This window comes from Hyperoodon ampullatus (assembly GCF_949752795.1).
Source record: "Hyperoodon ampullatus genome assembly, chromosome: 11".
Classification (NCBI taxonomy): Eukaryota; Metazoa; Chordata; class Mammalia; order Artiodactyla; family Ziphiidae; genus Hyperoodon; species Hyperoodon ampullatus.
The window spans coordinates 14,792,822-14,806,470 of NC_136924.1; the positions used below are offsets into that span (position 1 = coordinate 14,792,822).

Sequence of the window (13,649 nt, forward strand, 5' to 3'; positions counted from 1 at the left end):
TAAACACAATTCACCTAAGGTATCAAAAGGAAATGTATTTAGATTTTATTGGAGAAGATGATATCCACGATTCAATCTAATATTCAGTATCTATTACTATTTTAGGAAGCAGAACGCATTTCTCTATTAAGAAATTGCGGAGTAACTGTAAAATCTACTCACCTTTAACCAGTGTATGTTTGTCAGTAGGAGATGACCTTGCAAGCACTCGAAGCTTTGGCCAAATCTTGTCTATCCGCTCTTGCTCAATCTATAAATTTTTGTCAAAGTTAAAATGTGCCCAAGCCTAGTTTTCTAATTCCAAGTTAGCGACCTAGCATTTGTATCAGTGGTTCTCAAAGTGTGGTGGACAGACCAGTGGCATCAGCAACTCCTGAGAACTTGTTAGAAACAGAAATTGCTGAGCGAGACCCAAGGCCTATCTTATTAGACACTCTGAGGTGGGGCCTAGTAATCAGCATTTTGAAGAGCTCTCTAGTCACTCTAATGCAGAACCGCTGTTATATATATCATTACAAGATCAAATTCTAACCATCTCCCCACTGCCTATGAAAATGGAAACTCCTCAGCGTAAGTAGTGCAGGGTTTGGGGTCCCCTAAAATATGTTCCATGGCAAGCTTTCCAAACTCATCTCCCATTACTCGCTTACACATATTGTACTTCTTGGGCCCAGACTGAAAAAATGAAGCGCTCACTCCCTTTAGGGCAAATTTCTTTATCACTTGTCCCCTTTATTTCCTAAAATGCTACTGTTTTGCTTCTTGGGGTGAGGGCTGCACTGATCCAGGAGCGATGCCTAACACGTAGTGCATATTCAAAATGTATCTGTCCAGTGAAGTTCCTAATATACTAAAAATATATCAACTTAAAAAATAAAAAACGCTTACCTCTCCTTTTTCATTTCGTATTCTTCTGTTGAAATCTTTACCTTCTAGGCATAGGAAATCTTCCCCAGGATGTAAAATACCACATTTGGTAGCAATAGCCCGAGCAGTATTAATATTATCACCAGTGACCATCCTCACAGTAATTCCAGCCCTCTGACATTTCTTTATTGCATCTGGCACCTGGTTAATGTGGAAAAAAATTCACATGATGAAAGAAAATTAGTATTTCCAGGGTGGGGAAAAATCCCACCTAACAAATACACATTGCCTCACAGTCCCACAAATGACAACTTTAATTACATCTCAAGATATTATTTCTTGAAGTAGTCCCAATAATCTCTTCTTTCCCCTTCCACTGCCACAGTCCTGGTTCAGGCTTCACTTTCAGTTATCATCTGACTTAATTTGCTTACATTATTTATTTGCCAAAGGCTTTTTAAAGTGCCTTTTCCCCCTAGCAACCATTAGGCAATTCTTTCCTGGTTGGCTTTCCACCGTTCTGGTTTTACTGCCCAGACCACACCAGAGTAAAATGTTGGTGTTCTTTGGGGTTAAGGGAGGTTCACTTGTTTTTCCCCATTCTTGAGCTTTTAAGGGTTATCTTACCTATTCTGGAACCTCCAACTACTAGGTACATGCTAATAACTTTCAGACCTACATATTTTTCCCAGCTCATTGTGAGAGCTGGATTCCTAGTTCCATCAGAAAAGTAGACATCAGAATTTGGGTGTCTAAAAGGGAAACCATGTTTTCTATCTAAGAGAAACCTAAAGATTATCTGATACCTTCAATCTCCTTACCCTATACATTCTTAAGGGCCAGTGAGTCCTGCGATTCTACCTCAAACCTTCCCTGTACCTTGTCTCCAATGTTTGTTGCCTGAGCTACTGCAATAGCTTTTTTAAATTGGCATCCCTGTGTTTATGTTCATTTCCCCTTTAAAACATCTGATATACCCGAAAATAGTTCTTTTTTTAATACACTTTCTCAAAAATATGATCCCTCAACTGTTATACTATAAACCACAAAGTTCTCAGTATAACAGAGTATCACACTTGAGCTTCAGAATAGTTCCCTAGTAGATAAAAAACAAGGATTTACTATATAGCACAGGGAACTATATTCAATATCTTGTAATAACCTATAATGGAAAATAATAAAAAAAGAAAAATATATGTATAACCAAATCACTTTGTTGTACACCTGAAACTAACACAATATTGTAAATTGCCTATACTTCAATTTAAAAAATACAAGATGACCAAATATTGCACTATTGAGCACCCTTACACTAAAAAAAAAAATTCATTGTTTAGGTGAAATGCAAATTTAATTGGGTGTCCTGTATTTTATCTGGAAACCCTACTCTAGATCTAACTACCAGTTCACAGGAAATAGAAGGAATGCAATTGGCAAAATCTATTATAGAATGTAGAATACTCTCCAGGACACATGTCCTTCTACAAATAATTTCCAAAGAAACAATAGTTTACTTGCTAATTGAAAGAAAAAAACAATTTGTTCGTTGACAGAGAAATTGCAAGAATGGAAAAGGGAGGAAACCTATAGATCCTTTAGATTAAAAGGGACTTGAGAGTCATGGCAATAAATTTAATGTGTGGATTTTCGATCCCGATTTGAATAAACATTTGTGACACAATTTAAGAAATTTTAAAAATAATGAATATTTAGGAATTATTGTTAAAAGTTTTAAGTATCATGGTTGTGTTTCACAGAAGAATTAAAAAAAAAGAGCAGTTTCCTAGATTTATCTAAATTTTTTTCTACTATACACAGCTTGATAGACGAATAATCAATGTATTATTTTTGTGCCTCTGCTTCTGTAATTCTCTTTGCCTAGAAAATCCTTTCCTGCTCTTCTCTAACCAGAAAATCCATGTCGATCCTACTAGAACAGAGGTCGCAAATGCAAATACCCACAGGGCCATGCAGGTAACAGAAATGAGGAAAAAACACTGAAAGTGACAAATCCAAGACAATCCTAACAGAAGGGCACTCAGCTCTAGTCTGTTTTTCTTTTAATCACAGTGGAAATGTTGACAGAATCTGTAATTTCAAGAGAAAGCAGAAACCCAGATTTGTGTGTACTCTCTCAAACCTGATGTTTTAAACACACACACACACACACACACACACACACAGATCACCTGACTGAAGGCTAACTTTGGCCTATACACTGTTTGTGACTTCTATTGTAAACAGTGTAAATGTAACATCTCTGGGAGCTTTCATGGCCTACCTAGACAGAACTGTGCTTTCATATTATACATCCCTCTATTGTTTAAAAAAATCAATATTTGATTTTGAAAACACTGGTCTGCTGTATAAATGTATTTCTCACTTCTCATTTGAGATAGAAAGTAACCCAGATGTGTCCATCTTAGCACTCACTGGGTGGTACCCTGAGATCATTTGGAATAGGAAACAATGAATAAGAGGCAGAAACTGGTCTTGGTTAAAGCTATGTGGCAAATAATATTTAAGAAAGTAAAATAAATTTATTAATAGTCCACTAACCACCAAATACTTCCACTTAAAACTTACAAACTACCTCCACTTTTACAGATAAACTGAAGAGAAGCCAAGCATCTTGTTTAAGTATCTATGCATATGCAATAAAGCTGGATTTATTCTAGATATCTAATTAATCAAGATTCTCTATATCAGAACTGTACAATCCAGAAGATCCACTCGGGAAAGCTACGTCCTATTAGATTGTCTCATTTTAGTATGAAAGCACTCATTTTGTGATACTGAAGAAATTAATTGCCACTTACACGTTTAAAAAAAGATAAAACTGTCCATCAACCTCAGTGCTAAGAACACAAAATGAGCAATACATTTTCCAAAGGACAAAAGTTGAAAACATCCTGATTTAATATATTTAGATAAGATTTAAGCCATAAATCAATGTATAAAAGTTCGAATGGTTTTCCTTTGACCAAAGGTTGGCAAACATGATCCACCTGGATGTTTCACAAGCATCTGAAACTCCAGAACCCCAAACTTGATCTCGAAATAGGCAGCTTCGTCTGACTCTCTTATTACACATTGGTAATACCGTCTACCAGCCACTCAGTTATGCAAGTTGGAGACTGATTCCCCACTCCTCCAGAAGAGATCTAATTGTAGAGATATCTCAGTCCTAAGCTTACTGCTCTAGCTACACACTTCCTTCAAGAGATCTCCTTTAGCCTCATATGTGAATTCTCCAGCCTACTTCACTTTCAGGCTTCTAGGTTCAAGTGCCTGCTTGACATATAATTGGATGTTTCAGAGATCTCAACAATGTCAAAAGGAGTATATCCAAACCCAACATATTCATTCCTATTGGTTCTACCTCTATGTACTTTAAAATCATACCTTTCTTTCCATCTTCCCTGCCACAACTGTAGTTCTAAGCTGTGGTCATCTCTCGTCTGGGATCACTGCAATAATCTCATTGGGTTCCCTGCTTCTACTCCTCTCTTAACTAATACTATTTTAACAACATGAATCATGTCACTTCCCAGCCTGAATTTCTTCAATGACTTCCCACTGAATTTCAGAATAAAATTCAGAGCCCTGACTGCCTAGTAAGGCCAAACATAACCTCGTCTGCCCTTTCTCATCCGAACTTACAGCCTCGCTGGCCTCCCTTCCACCTCTGAAAATCTAAATACTTTCTCGCCTCAAGGGTCCTGTATTTTTGGTGCCATTTTTCTGGAATACTGTTCTTGCGGCTATTTACGTGGCTGGCTCACTTTTAGCCATCAGACCTCAACTCAAATGTTCCATCTTCAGAGATCCGTAATGGGGTCTCTGTTATCTTTATCACCCTGTGCATATCCTTTATAGCCCTTATCACACTTGCAATAGTCATATCTGATGCTCCCCTGTTACCCCACGTCAATTAGAATAGAAGGCTTATGAGGGCAGGGACCAAGCCTTATTCCTCACAGGATGTGTCTTCACTTGGCATACTGTCTATGTACCTATCACTTTATAGGTTTATCTGTTGCGTTACCTCTCTAGAGTGTAAGTTTCATAATTATTTTGTTTAGTGCAGTATTTCCAGTTCCTAGAAGAGTGCCTGGCACTACACACTGGATGCTGAATCAATTAGTTGATGACAGCCACTGAACAAAAGCTGGTTTTGCCTTTGTGCTTTTATTCATGTTGCTTCTTTGCTCACAATGTGCTTACCGCTCACTCTCTTGGTCTAGCCAATACCTCTTCGTCCTTTGAGACTCAAAACAGGTAATTAACCTCTAGGAAGTCTTACTTGACCCCTCTCATGGTTAACATAACAGTGTGGTCTTTTAAGCACATGTATTTTATATAGAGCTGGGTTTGAACACACTAGCTCTAATGTCTAGAGCTAACCTCTATACATCTCATTTTTTTTCATCTTTCAAATAAGTAATAATACTTATAACTCAGAGGTGACTATTAAATGAAATAATACATGTAAAGCACTTGGCATATGTGGCACACAGTAAGAATGCAATAAAGATATAATTACTTTAGAAGGTTGGGGGCTCATGTTCTGTGCTCATATAACATGTTTTGCATATGTATCTAACTATGTACTAACATCCTGGTTATAATTATGTGTTTGTCCATCCCTGCCCAGGACAGTGACTTCTTTGAGGCCAGGAACCAGATCTCAAAAATCTTTATGTCTCCAGTATCTTAGCATAGTTGCTGGCACACAGCAGTTGCTCAATAAACTTAAGAAAAAAAAAAAAAGATTTAAAGAAGAAAAGCAAAGTCTAGAGCTGCAGACTGTCCAGTATGGTAGCAAGATGTTTAAATATAAATTGAAAATAATTTTTTTAATTCGGTTTTTCAGTTGCACTAGCTACACCTCAAAATCTCAGTAGTCACATGTGGCTAGTAGCTATGATATGGAACAACACAGAACAATTCTATGGTTGCAGAAAGTCCTACTGGACAGTGCTGGACTACAGACCATGAAAACAAATAACTTAATGGCATTCACTATGTAATTTAATATAAATATCAACTGAAAAAACCTACCCAGTTCAAGGCACTGGTTATGCTATAAACATACAGGATCCCAAAGAGAAGTTATCTAATTAAAAACCATAAACAGGTAGCACATGCATCACAAGCACTATTATTTCACTTATCTTGGATTCACACAGGAGAGAAATAAAATCACAAACACTAAGAAGTTTACTAGAAAACTGGTTACAGTTAGTGCCTTCTGCACATGCAGAACACAGAATGTTTCACCACCTCAGGTCTCACAGGATCTTCAATCCCCACAACAGCAATGCATGTAAGGCCGGTGACAATATCATTTTCATTATCCCATTCTGGTTCTGGTTCTCCTGCTGGGAAATCTCTGAATGCAAGACATATGGTTCTCAAGCCTTCTGATGCCATCGGTTCAATCACAGTTTTTACAATATCATCACGGTCCCTTGGTCTGAATACTTTTGCCTCACCATTAGCACTCAAGATTTTGAAACACCTATAAGGAAACGTTGAATCCAAACATCAATAATTAACAAAAATAATGGTTAATGCCATTTAAGTGAACTGGAAGGGCTAGAATCATGGAATCTGATTATCTGGAATTCAGAGAATTACATACGTTGTGTTGTTACAGACTTAAATCATATTCACTTTTCACCCTCCCCTTTACAAAATACAGTTCTCTTTTCATGGTTCTCACTTGACCATTCTCCATTCAAGTTACTTTAAACACTTCTCTTTTGGAAATGCAGGGCTTCTAAATTTTCACAAAAAATCCTAGTGGCAGAGAAGAATAAACTCTATGCCTGTCCATTTTGGTACAGAATTAAGACATTAACTTTAATTAACACAAAATTTCCAGATATTTCCTTCTGTTAAAGTAAAAAGCCACGTTCAATCAACCCTTACCTGAGATGCTGTTTCATCACCTATATTGTTTTAACCATGAAAGAAAAAAAAAACTTACTGTTAAAATAAGCACTCTATTAGAATGAGAGAGATAATGCCAAAATAGTTTTAGTTTCAGTGAAACTAACTACAACTCTTTAACTGTGTAGTAAATAAAAGTTACACTGTATACTTCCCTATTTAAAGTTTATTTTTTCACACTGCCTCTTTATGTTCCTCTCTCTTGGTGATGCCACTGCCTCCTGCTTCTAGGCAGGTGATTCCCAAATCCCCATCTTCTGTTTTGATCGTTTTCCAAAGCTTTCCACTCTGACAGTCTACTCAGATGTCGTACCGTACCTTAAATTTACTGCATGCAAGACTAAAGGCTGTCTCCTCACTGCCCATTGAACAGACATCAACATTACTCCCAATAATTTCACTGTTAAGTCTAAACTGTCACCTGAATACTTCCTTTCTCCTCCTCATCTATATAGTATTAGCTCCTAAGTCCTATGTATCTGTCCTCTGAACAGTCTTCCGAATGTTTCCTCTCCTTTCCATTCCCCCTGCTACTCTACTGCCTTCTTCTGGCTCTTACTTCAAGCCAGAGCTACTGTAATAGGCTTTTAAATGATATCGGTCTCCAGTCCATCCTTCCCCGCCACCAACCCACCTTATTCCCTGATGCAAGGATTATCCTCAGTCTCACAGCTATGCTCATTCTGCTACCTGATGAAAAGAATTCTTCAGCTGCATTATCTGGCCTACTTAACTGTTTTAACTGCTCAGGCTAACATTTAAGAGACTCCACAACAAAAGTAAATCTCACTGTGGAAAGAGTTATTGTATACTTAATATACTCCATGCTGGATGTTTTACATGCATTATTTTATCTCAGTGTCTTAGAATTGGTGGTCATCATCCTCTTTTTCAGTGAAGGAAAATGGAAGCCAAAGGAAGAATCTTCCCAGCATCCCAAAACTACTTAGTTGCAGAAGAGCCAAAGCCTGATTTGGTTTTGATGGCAAAATCTCCCCCATACCATCTACCTGCTTCCCAGCAAGCCACGGATGCAAGATTTCTAACATTTCACAGAAATCAGATAACCAAGCACATGTAAAGGGAAGAAAGATGTCCTGTGTGCCACAAAAGCCCATCACCACTCAGCTGAACTGTATGACTATTAGCTATTCCCCCAATATGGTCTGCATATTGCTTCCTTCCCTCCAGTGTGGCTTCCTTCAACTTGATCTTACTTCATACCGAAACCTATCTTAAATGCTACACCCTTCATTGTATGACCTCTCATCTTAAAACTTTGTGTACATCTGTCATATTCTGCATTTTCATTTATATGTATTTTCTCTTAAACCTGTTAGATTATAATCTGACAAGTGTTCATTAAGGTAACACTGGATTATAATCCACATATAAGCTAATTAAAATTGGAAATATTTTAAATATTACAATTTCAAGTGAGTTCTAATTTTCCAAAAATGTTCTTAATTAAAAAAAAAGTTTTCTACTTCTCTACTGGAATTTAAAAAAATCAAAATAATTTCAACACCTGTAATAAAAAATAAGCATTAGGGAAATTATACATAAACATGTGATGTCAAAATTGAGGCGACTGGTGTGTATAAGGACAGTACGAAAGAAAAGATTACCATTCAAAATGACAGCAGATATTTAAATACGATGCTGCAGCAGCATAAATATGATAAAACCTCACTCTGATATAAAAGGATTCTCAAGATGTAGTTTTAATGCTTTGCTGTTCTAAAAACTAATATATAATTCATTCATCACTGTCTACAATGCAGTGTTGAAGACATAAACGGCAGTTTTTCTTCCCAGAAGGCTTTTATTTTTCATGATCCTACATAACAATGGAGTCAACATGTTTCAGAACAAATATCAATGTTCACTTCATTAAACCTACCAGATTGAATGTAATGGGCTTATTTTCCCTGTAGCAAAATACTAAGAAATAAAAGAAGCTGGAGTATGAAAATGACAGAATACCCTGGGCAAAAGAGCGATACCATTAAAATATACTAAAAAACGCCAACGTCCTAGCAAATGCCTGATATTCACAAAAAGAAAATAGCAACCATATTAACATAGTAGATATTCCATAAAGCAACTATAATTAGCAAATTATTCATCTAAGCATTTTCCTCTTACTTTTTCAGAATTATCTCCGATGCGCCCTTGCTGAATATTCGGTAACCTCCATCTGGATTTTTCAGGACAGTACTCATGGACTTTCTAACAGAGTTGAAGGTGTAGACCTTGTACAGTGCTTCTTCTGGTATTTCATTTCTAACATCCTGATAATCCCGTTTCAAATCCAAAAGAAGTCCCAACAAGGCACATTCCGTTTTATTACCAACATGACGCGGTAATCCACCCTCTTTCTCTGGTGGCTATAAGAAAAAAAGGTTTAGAAGCTAGTATCATCTTGTTTCTCTACGACAGTTTAATTTATAATGTAAAACAGAACGAGACATTCTAAACCAAAATTATACAGAAATTATACAGAAAACTTCTATTAGTTTTAGCATTTCAAAGAGGGACATAGAAAAAGTAAGGTAGAAAGAAGCTCTGGAGCAAAGATGACATGGATTCCAATCTCAGCCCTGCCAGTTACTAGCTATGTGAACTTTTGGCAAATTACCCAACTGCTGTGGTCCTTGGCTTCAGCATCTGGAAAATAGGAGCTCTTATGACCCAAGAATTAAATAAGAAATGTAACTTTTAAAGTTGGTTCCTGACACATATGGGACTTAAGAAATTTTAATTCCTTTCCTTTTCTCTTGTTTTCACTGAATGTTTACATTAAATAATTCAAAATTAAATCTACTTTACCAATTTTTATAGCTTAAAATAAAAGTATAAGCATTAAAATGAAGCACTGTTGACTTAAATATATATAAAAACTTTATTTCCTTCATAGTATCTTCACAAATACCTTCTTATGTAATAATCATCACAACAGTATTAAGGGCAGATGTAACCATCTTTACTTAACAATTGAAGAAAGCAGAAACTAACACACCACTGTAAAGCAATTATACTCCAATTAAGATGTTAAAAAAAATAATTGAAGAAAGTAAAGCTCAGACTTTTAGCTAAGGCAAAGCTAGACCTAGAATCAAGATCTCATAACTTTCCAGTCCAATAATCCAATTCATGAAATACTAATTTTGTTTATGGTCTTCACCCACAAATCACTAGAACACGTATCAGCCAAACAATTTCATGCTTTATGTTACAAATAAGACTTTTAAAACTTGCAAAGTTAAAAATATTTTATTCTAAGGTAGTATAAGTCTAGAATTACTTTATTCAGTTAGTCCCAAAAGGTTTAAGGATCACCTTATAGGTAGGATCTACTGAGAAACCAAACAGAGCATATAGCAAGCATATATAAAACGTATTATTTTAAGTTGAAATCTAGTTTCAAAATCTTCTCTAGTAAATTGAGTTAACTTTCTATAGTAAGATAGACTAGTCTTTCACAAAATGAGCAAAGTAAAAATTTAAAATTAAGGACTTATTCTGGTTGTTAGGCTCAAGAGTTTCTAAACACAGGAAATTCAAAATACAAATAAACAGAATGTATATGTTGATCAACAGACCTTACTAGTAACACAAATTGTATCAAAAGAAAATTAAATACAGTATATGGATATATGCCTTTAAAAAACTTAACACAATTCATTTCTTCAATTTATAAATAGTAATGATAGAGCTTAAAAGCTACATACAGTCAAATCATCACAAATTGAAAAATTAATTTTCATATATAAATTATTAAAGAAAGCTTACCAATATTTTTGATGTATAAGCACAATTCACAGAAATTCCTGTTACAAGGTAGGACAAAATATTTGGTGGGATAGCTTCTGGTTCAGGAATCTTTTTATAATGTTTTTCATTTATGTAAGCTTGAACAACTGTCATTCTGTTCATTGTCAATGTTCCTGTTTTATCTGAACAAATAGCTGTAGCATTTCCCATGGTTTCACAAGCATCCAGATGCCTCACTAAATTATTATCTTTCATCATTTTCTACAGTGACCAAAAAAAAGTAGTTAAGCTACATATAAAACCAATGACCTCATTATATTAAAATGATTATAAACTGCTTTAAAATCAGAACTAAAACTCCCAACTTTACATGGATACATAGTATAAAGCACCGATTTAATACTGGAAGAATTTAGTATATTTGACCTATTCAAATAAGCTAAATAGAGTACTAGCTTTCAGTGGTTTCAATCATTTCCCCACTACGTAACATAATCTAGTAAATGAATACAGATACCTGCACCCATATGCAAATCATGTTGACTATATGCCTCCAACACTTCTGTGAAGTGTCGTCAAATTACAAGAGCTATAATAATTTGTACTCTAAGTACAGAGGTACTTACAGCCATCTAAGAGTATATAACATGTAAGGATTAAGTCTCCTTATTAAGTGGAAAACAAAAGATTCTAGTATCAGTCACCAAGGGAAAAGTAGCTTATCAGTTAAATATAGAGTTTGTGGGCATGTAGCTGCCTGATTTTTTTTTTTTTCTTTTGACTCTGATAGATGGAGGTAACATAACAAAACCAGAAAGGATCATTTTTATCTTTTCCATATGTTGGTACAATGGTCTTCTCATCCTCAGGATCATCCCTTCCTCTTATTTACAAGAAAAAGATAGTTTCTAAAAAAAAAAAGAGTTTCACTGTAGCTCCAAAAAGCATTTAGGTTAAAATGCTTGATAATTGATACTTAAAACATACCTGGAATGGGTTAAAACCTGTAAAGAGTTATTTTACAAAGTATGTTCTGTGACTACTAATATGCAAGATACTGCAAGAAACTGATTCCTTGAAGAAATAAATATGGGGAAGGAAGATTACTGTGATTTACATTAACACTGAACGTTAAAAGAAGGAAGTTCTGCAGTAAAGAAAATGTGTTCAGTTTTGCCAAACACTAACAGAGGAGCCATAAGGACCACACCTCAATGAAAAGAAAAGTGACTGGTAACATTTGGGCTAAAATAAACATTTAATAAAAACTTACAGAGAAGTGCTCTTATTTATTTTCTATGAAAGGACTTCAAATCAATCCTGCCTATACCTTTTTGATCAATTGAAAAATTAGTATCATAATGACTATTCAAAGTGAACGACAGTATTGATAAAATGACTGATTTTACCCATGTGTCTAAAACTTATATTTACCCCAATTATTTCTAATTATTTTAAAACATCAAATAGATGATTACACTGTATTTCATCATTACTTTGACACATTTACCATTTTACTTTTGAAACAAAAGATGTGAAATGCCTGAAAATAAAGTCAAACAGTAAGCAAAAAATATTCTTATCATGACACATCTGTTGAAAATTCTTGGGAACACTTAAGATAAGAGTGCTGGAGCAGAAACTATGACCAATTACTTTGTATTGCTCTCTGTCAGCAACATTACTTAAGGAGAAATATTAATTAATATTAGAAAATTGATAAGAGCAGCATTCTTTCATCAGGTATAATTTTACATGTGAAGCCACCTTTTCCATATAAGATATAAAATTGATTAAAAAGTAGATTAATAATCTTCAAACAGAATATTCCTTTAGGTAACCAGCAGCTAGCAAAGCCACTGAAGCTCATTTTTTCCGACATTCTACTAAGAGAACAAGGAGTAGTTAGCTACTGTAAATGGAGAGGTCAGAGAAGGTGATATGTGAAGTGACCTGAGTAAAGTTAGAGAGCTGATGATTCAAAGGAAGGAACACAAGGGTCCTGAAGTGAGAACAGGGTTGGGGTATTTGAGAAACAGCAGGAAGGCTGGTGAGGCTGGACCAGAGCGGGAGAGAGAGGTGGGAGATGAACACTAGAGGAAAGCAAAGGCCAGATGGGGCAGGGCCCTGCAGGCCATACCAAGGAGCCTTGGATTTCATTCTGACACGAAGGCACTGGAGGGTTTTATAAAAGGAAACAAGATGATCTGAATTATTTTTTAGAAACATGAGTCTACCATGTGAAGGCAGGACCGTGGGGTCATGAGGGTCCAAGTGTGGAAACAAGGAGGCCTTAGACGGTTGGATTCAAGTAAACCTCTCTGCTCTTATACCACAGGCAAATGATAAACATGCTTACTTCAATGTTACAGATTGGAAACAGGAGGGGACAGGACAACATAACTATCACATGAGGAAAATTAAGCTAGAACCTTCCCCAGCAGAGTTATGCTTAGCTTTGTGTCAAGTCTGCAATCCCAGGAATGTATAGGTCTCGATGCAGAGATCTTCAACTGGGGGGAGGAGAAGGGAATCAATGACAGCGCTAAAGAAAACAGTGTAAATTTATGGAAATCCCCTAGTTCCAGAGCCCAAGAGAAAAGAGCAACCAGCTGTACATTTTCTACACCAGCTGAGACTTTCTTTTCACTTACCTTGACTGAATAAGCCAGTGAGATAGTGACTGCGAGCGGAAGGCCTTCTGGCACTGCCACCACTAAAACCGTAACTCCAATAATGAAGAACTTCACAAAATACTGTATGTAAATCGGTGTGCACTCTGCAAGCCACGGTCTCTTCTGAACCCAGAATGTATCAATTACAAAATATAATACGAGAATGATAACTGTGATGGCAGACATCAACAAACCTACATAAAAAGGAAAATGTAATTACTAAATATTCTAGACACGATTCATTGTCAGTTACATATTAGCCACTGGAAGAATTATAACTACTTTGGTGATATTTATTTTAATTTCGCTGAGAAACCGTTACATCCTTTTTTGTGCTTAGCTCATCGCTTGACATTATCAGATTTAATTTCT

General features: G+C 35.8%; 1 protein-coding gene across 16 annotated transcripts in view; it reads right to left on the reverse strand.

Annotated features, from left to right (window-relative positions):
- The window catches only part of ATP2B1 (ATPase plasma membrane Ca2+ transporting 1), a gene marked incomplete at both ends in the record, with an annotated part of 71,840 nt that overhangs the window by 22,333 nt on the left and 35,858 nt on the right, over positions 1–13,649 (reverse strand). For 15 of the 16 annotated variants that reach the window (XM_079714291.1, XM_079714301.1, XM_079714292.1 and 12 more), the window contains 6 exons: positions 163–250; positions 889–1,068; positions 6,154–6,391; positions 8,974–9,215; positions 10,621–10,863; positions 13,257–13,471. In XM_079714291.1, the coding sequence (XP_079570417.1) occupies positions 163–250; positions 889–1,068; positions 6,154–6,391; positions 8,974–9,215; positions 10,621–10,863; positions 13,257–13,471 (1,206 nt within the window). The remainder of the gene's footprint in view (positions 1–162; positions 251–888; positions 1,069–6,153; positions 6,392–8,973; positions 9,216–10,620; positions 10,864–13,256; positions 13,472–13,649) is intronic. The other variant, XM_079714289.1, reaches the window with a different exon arrangement.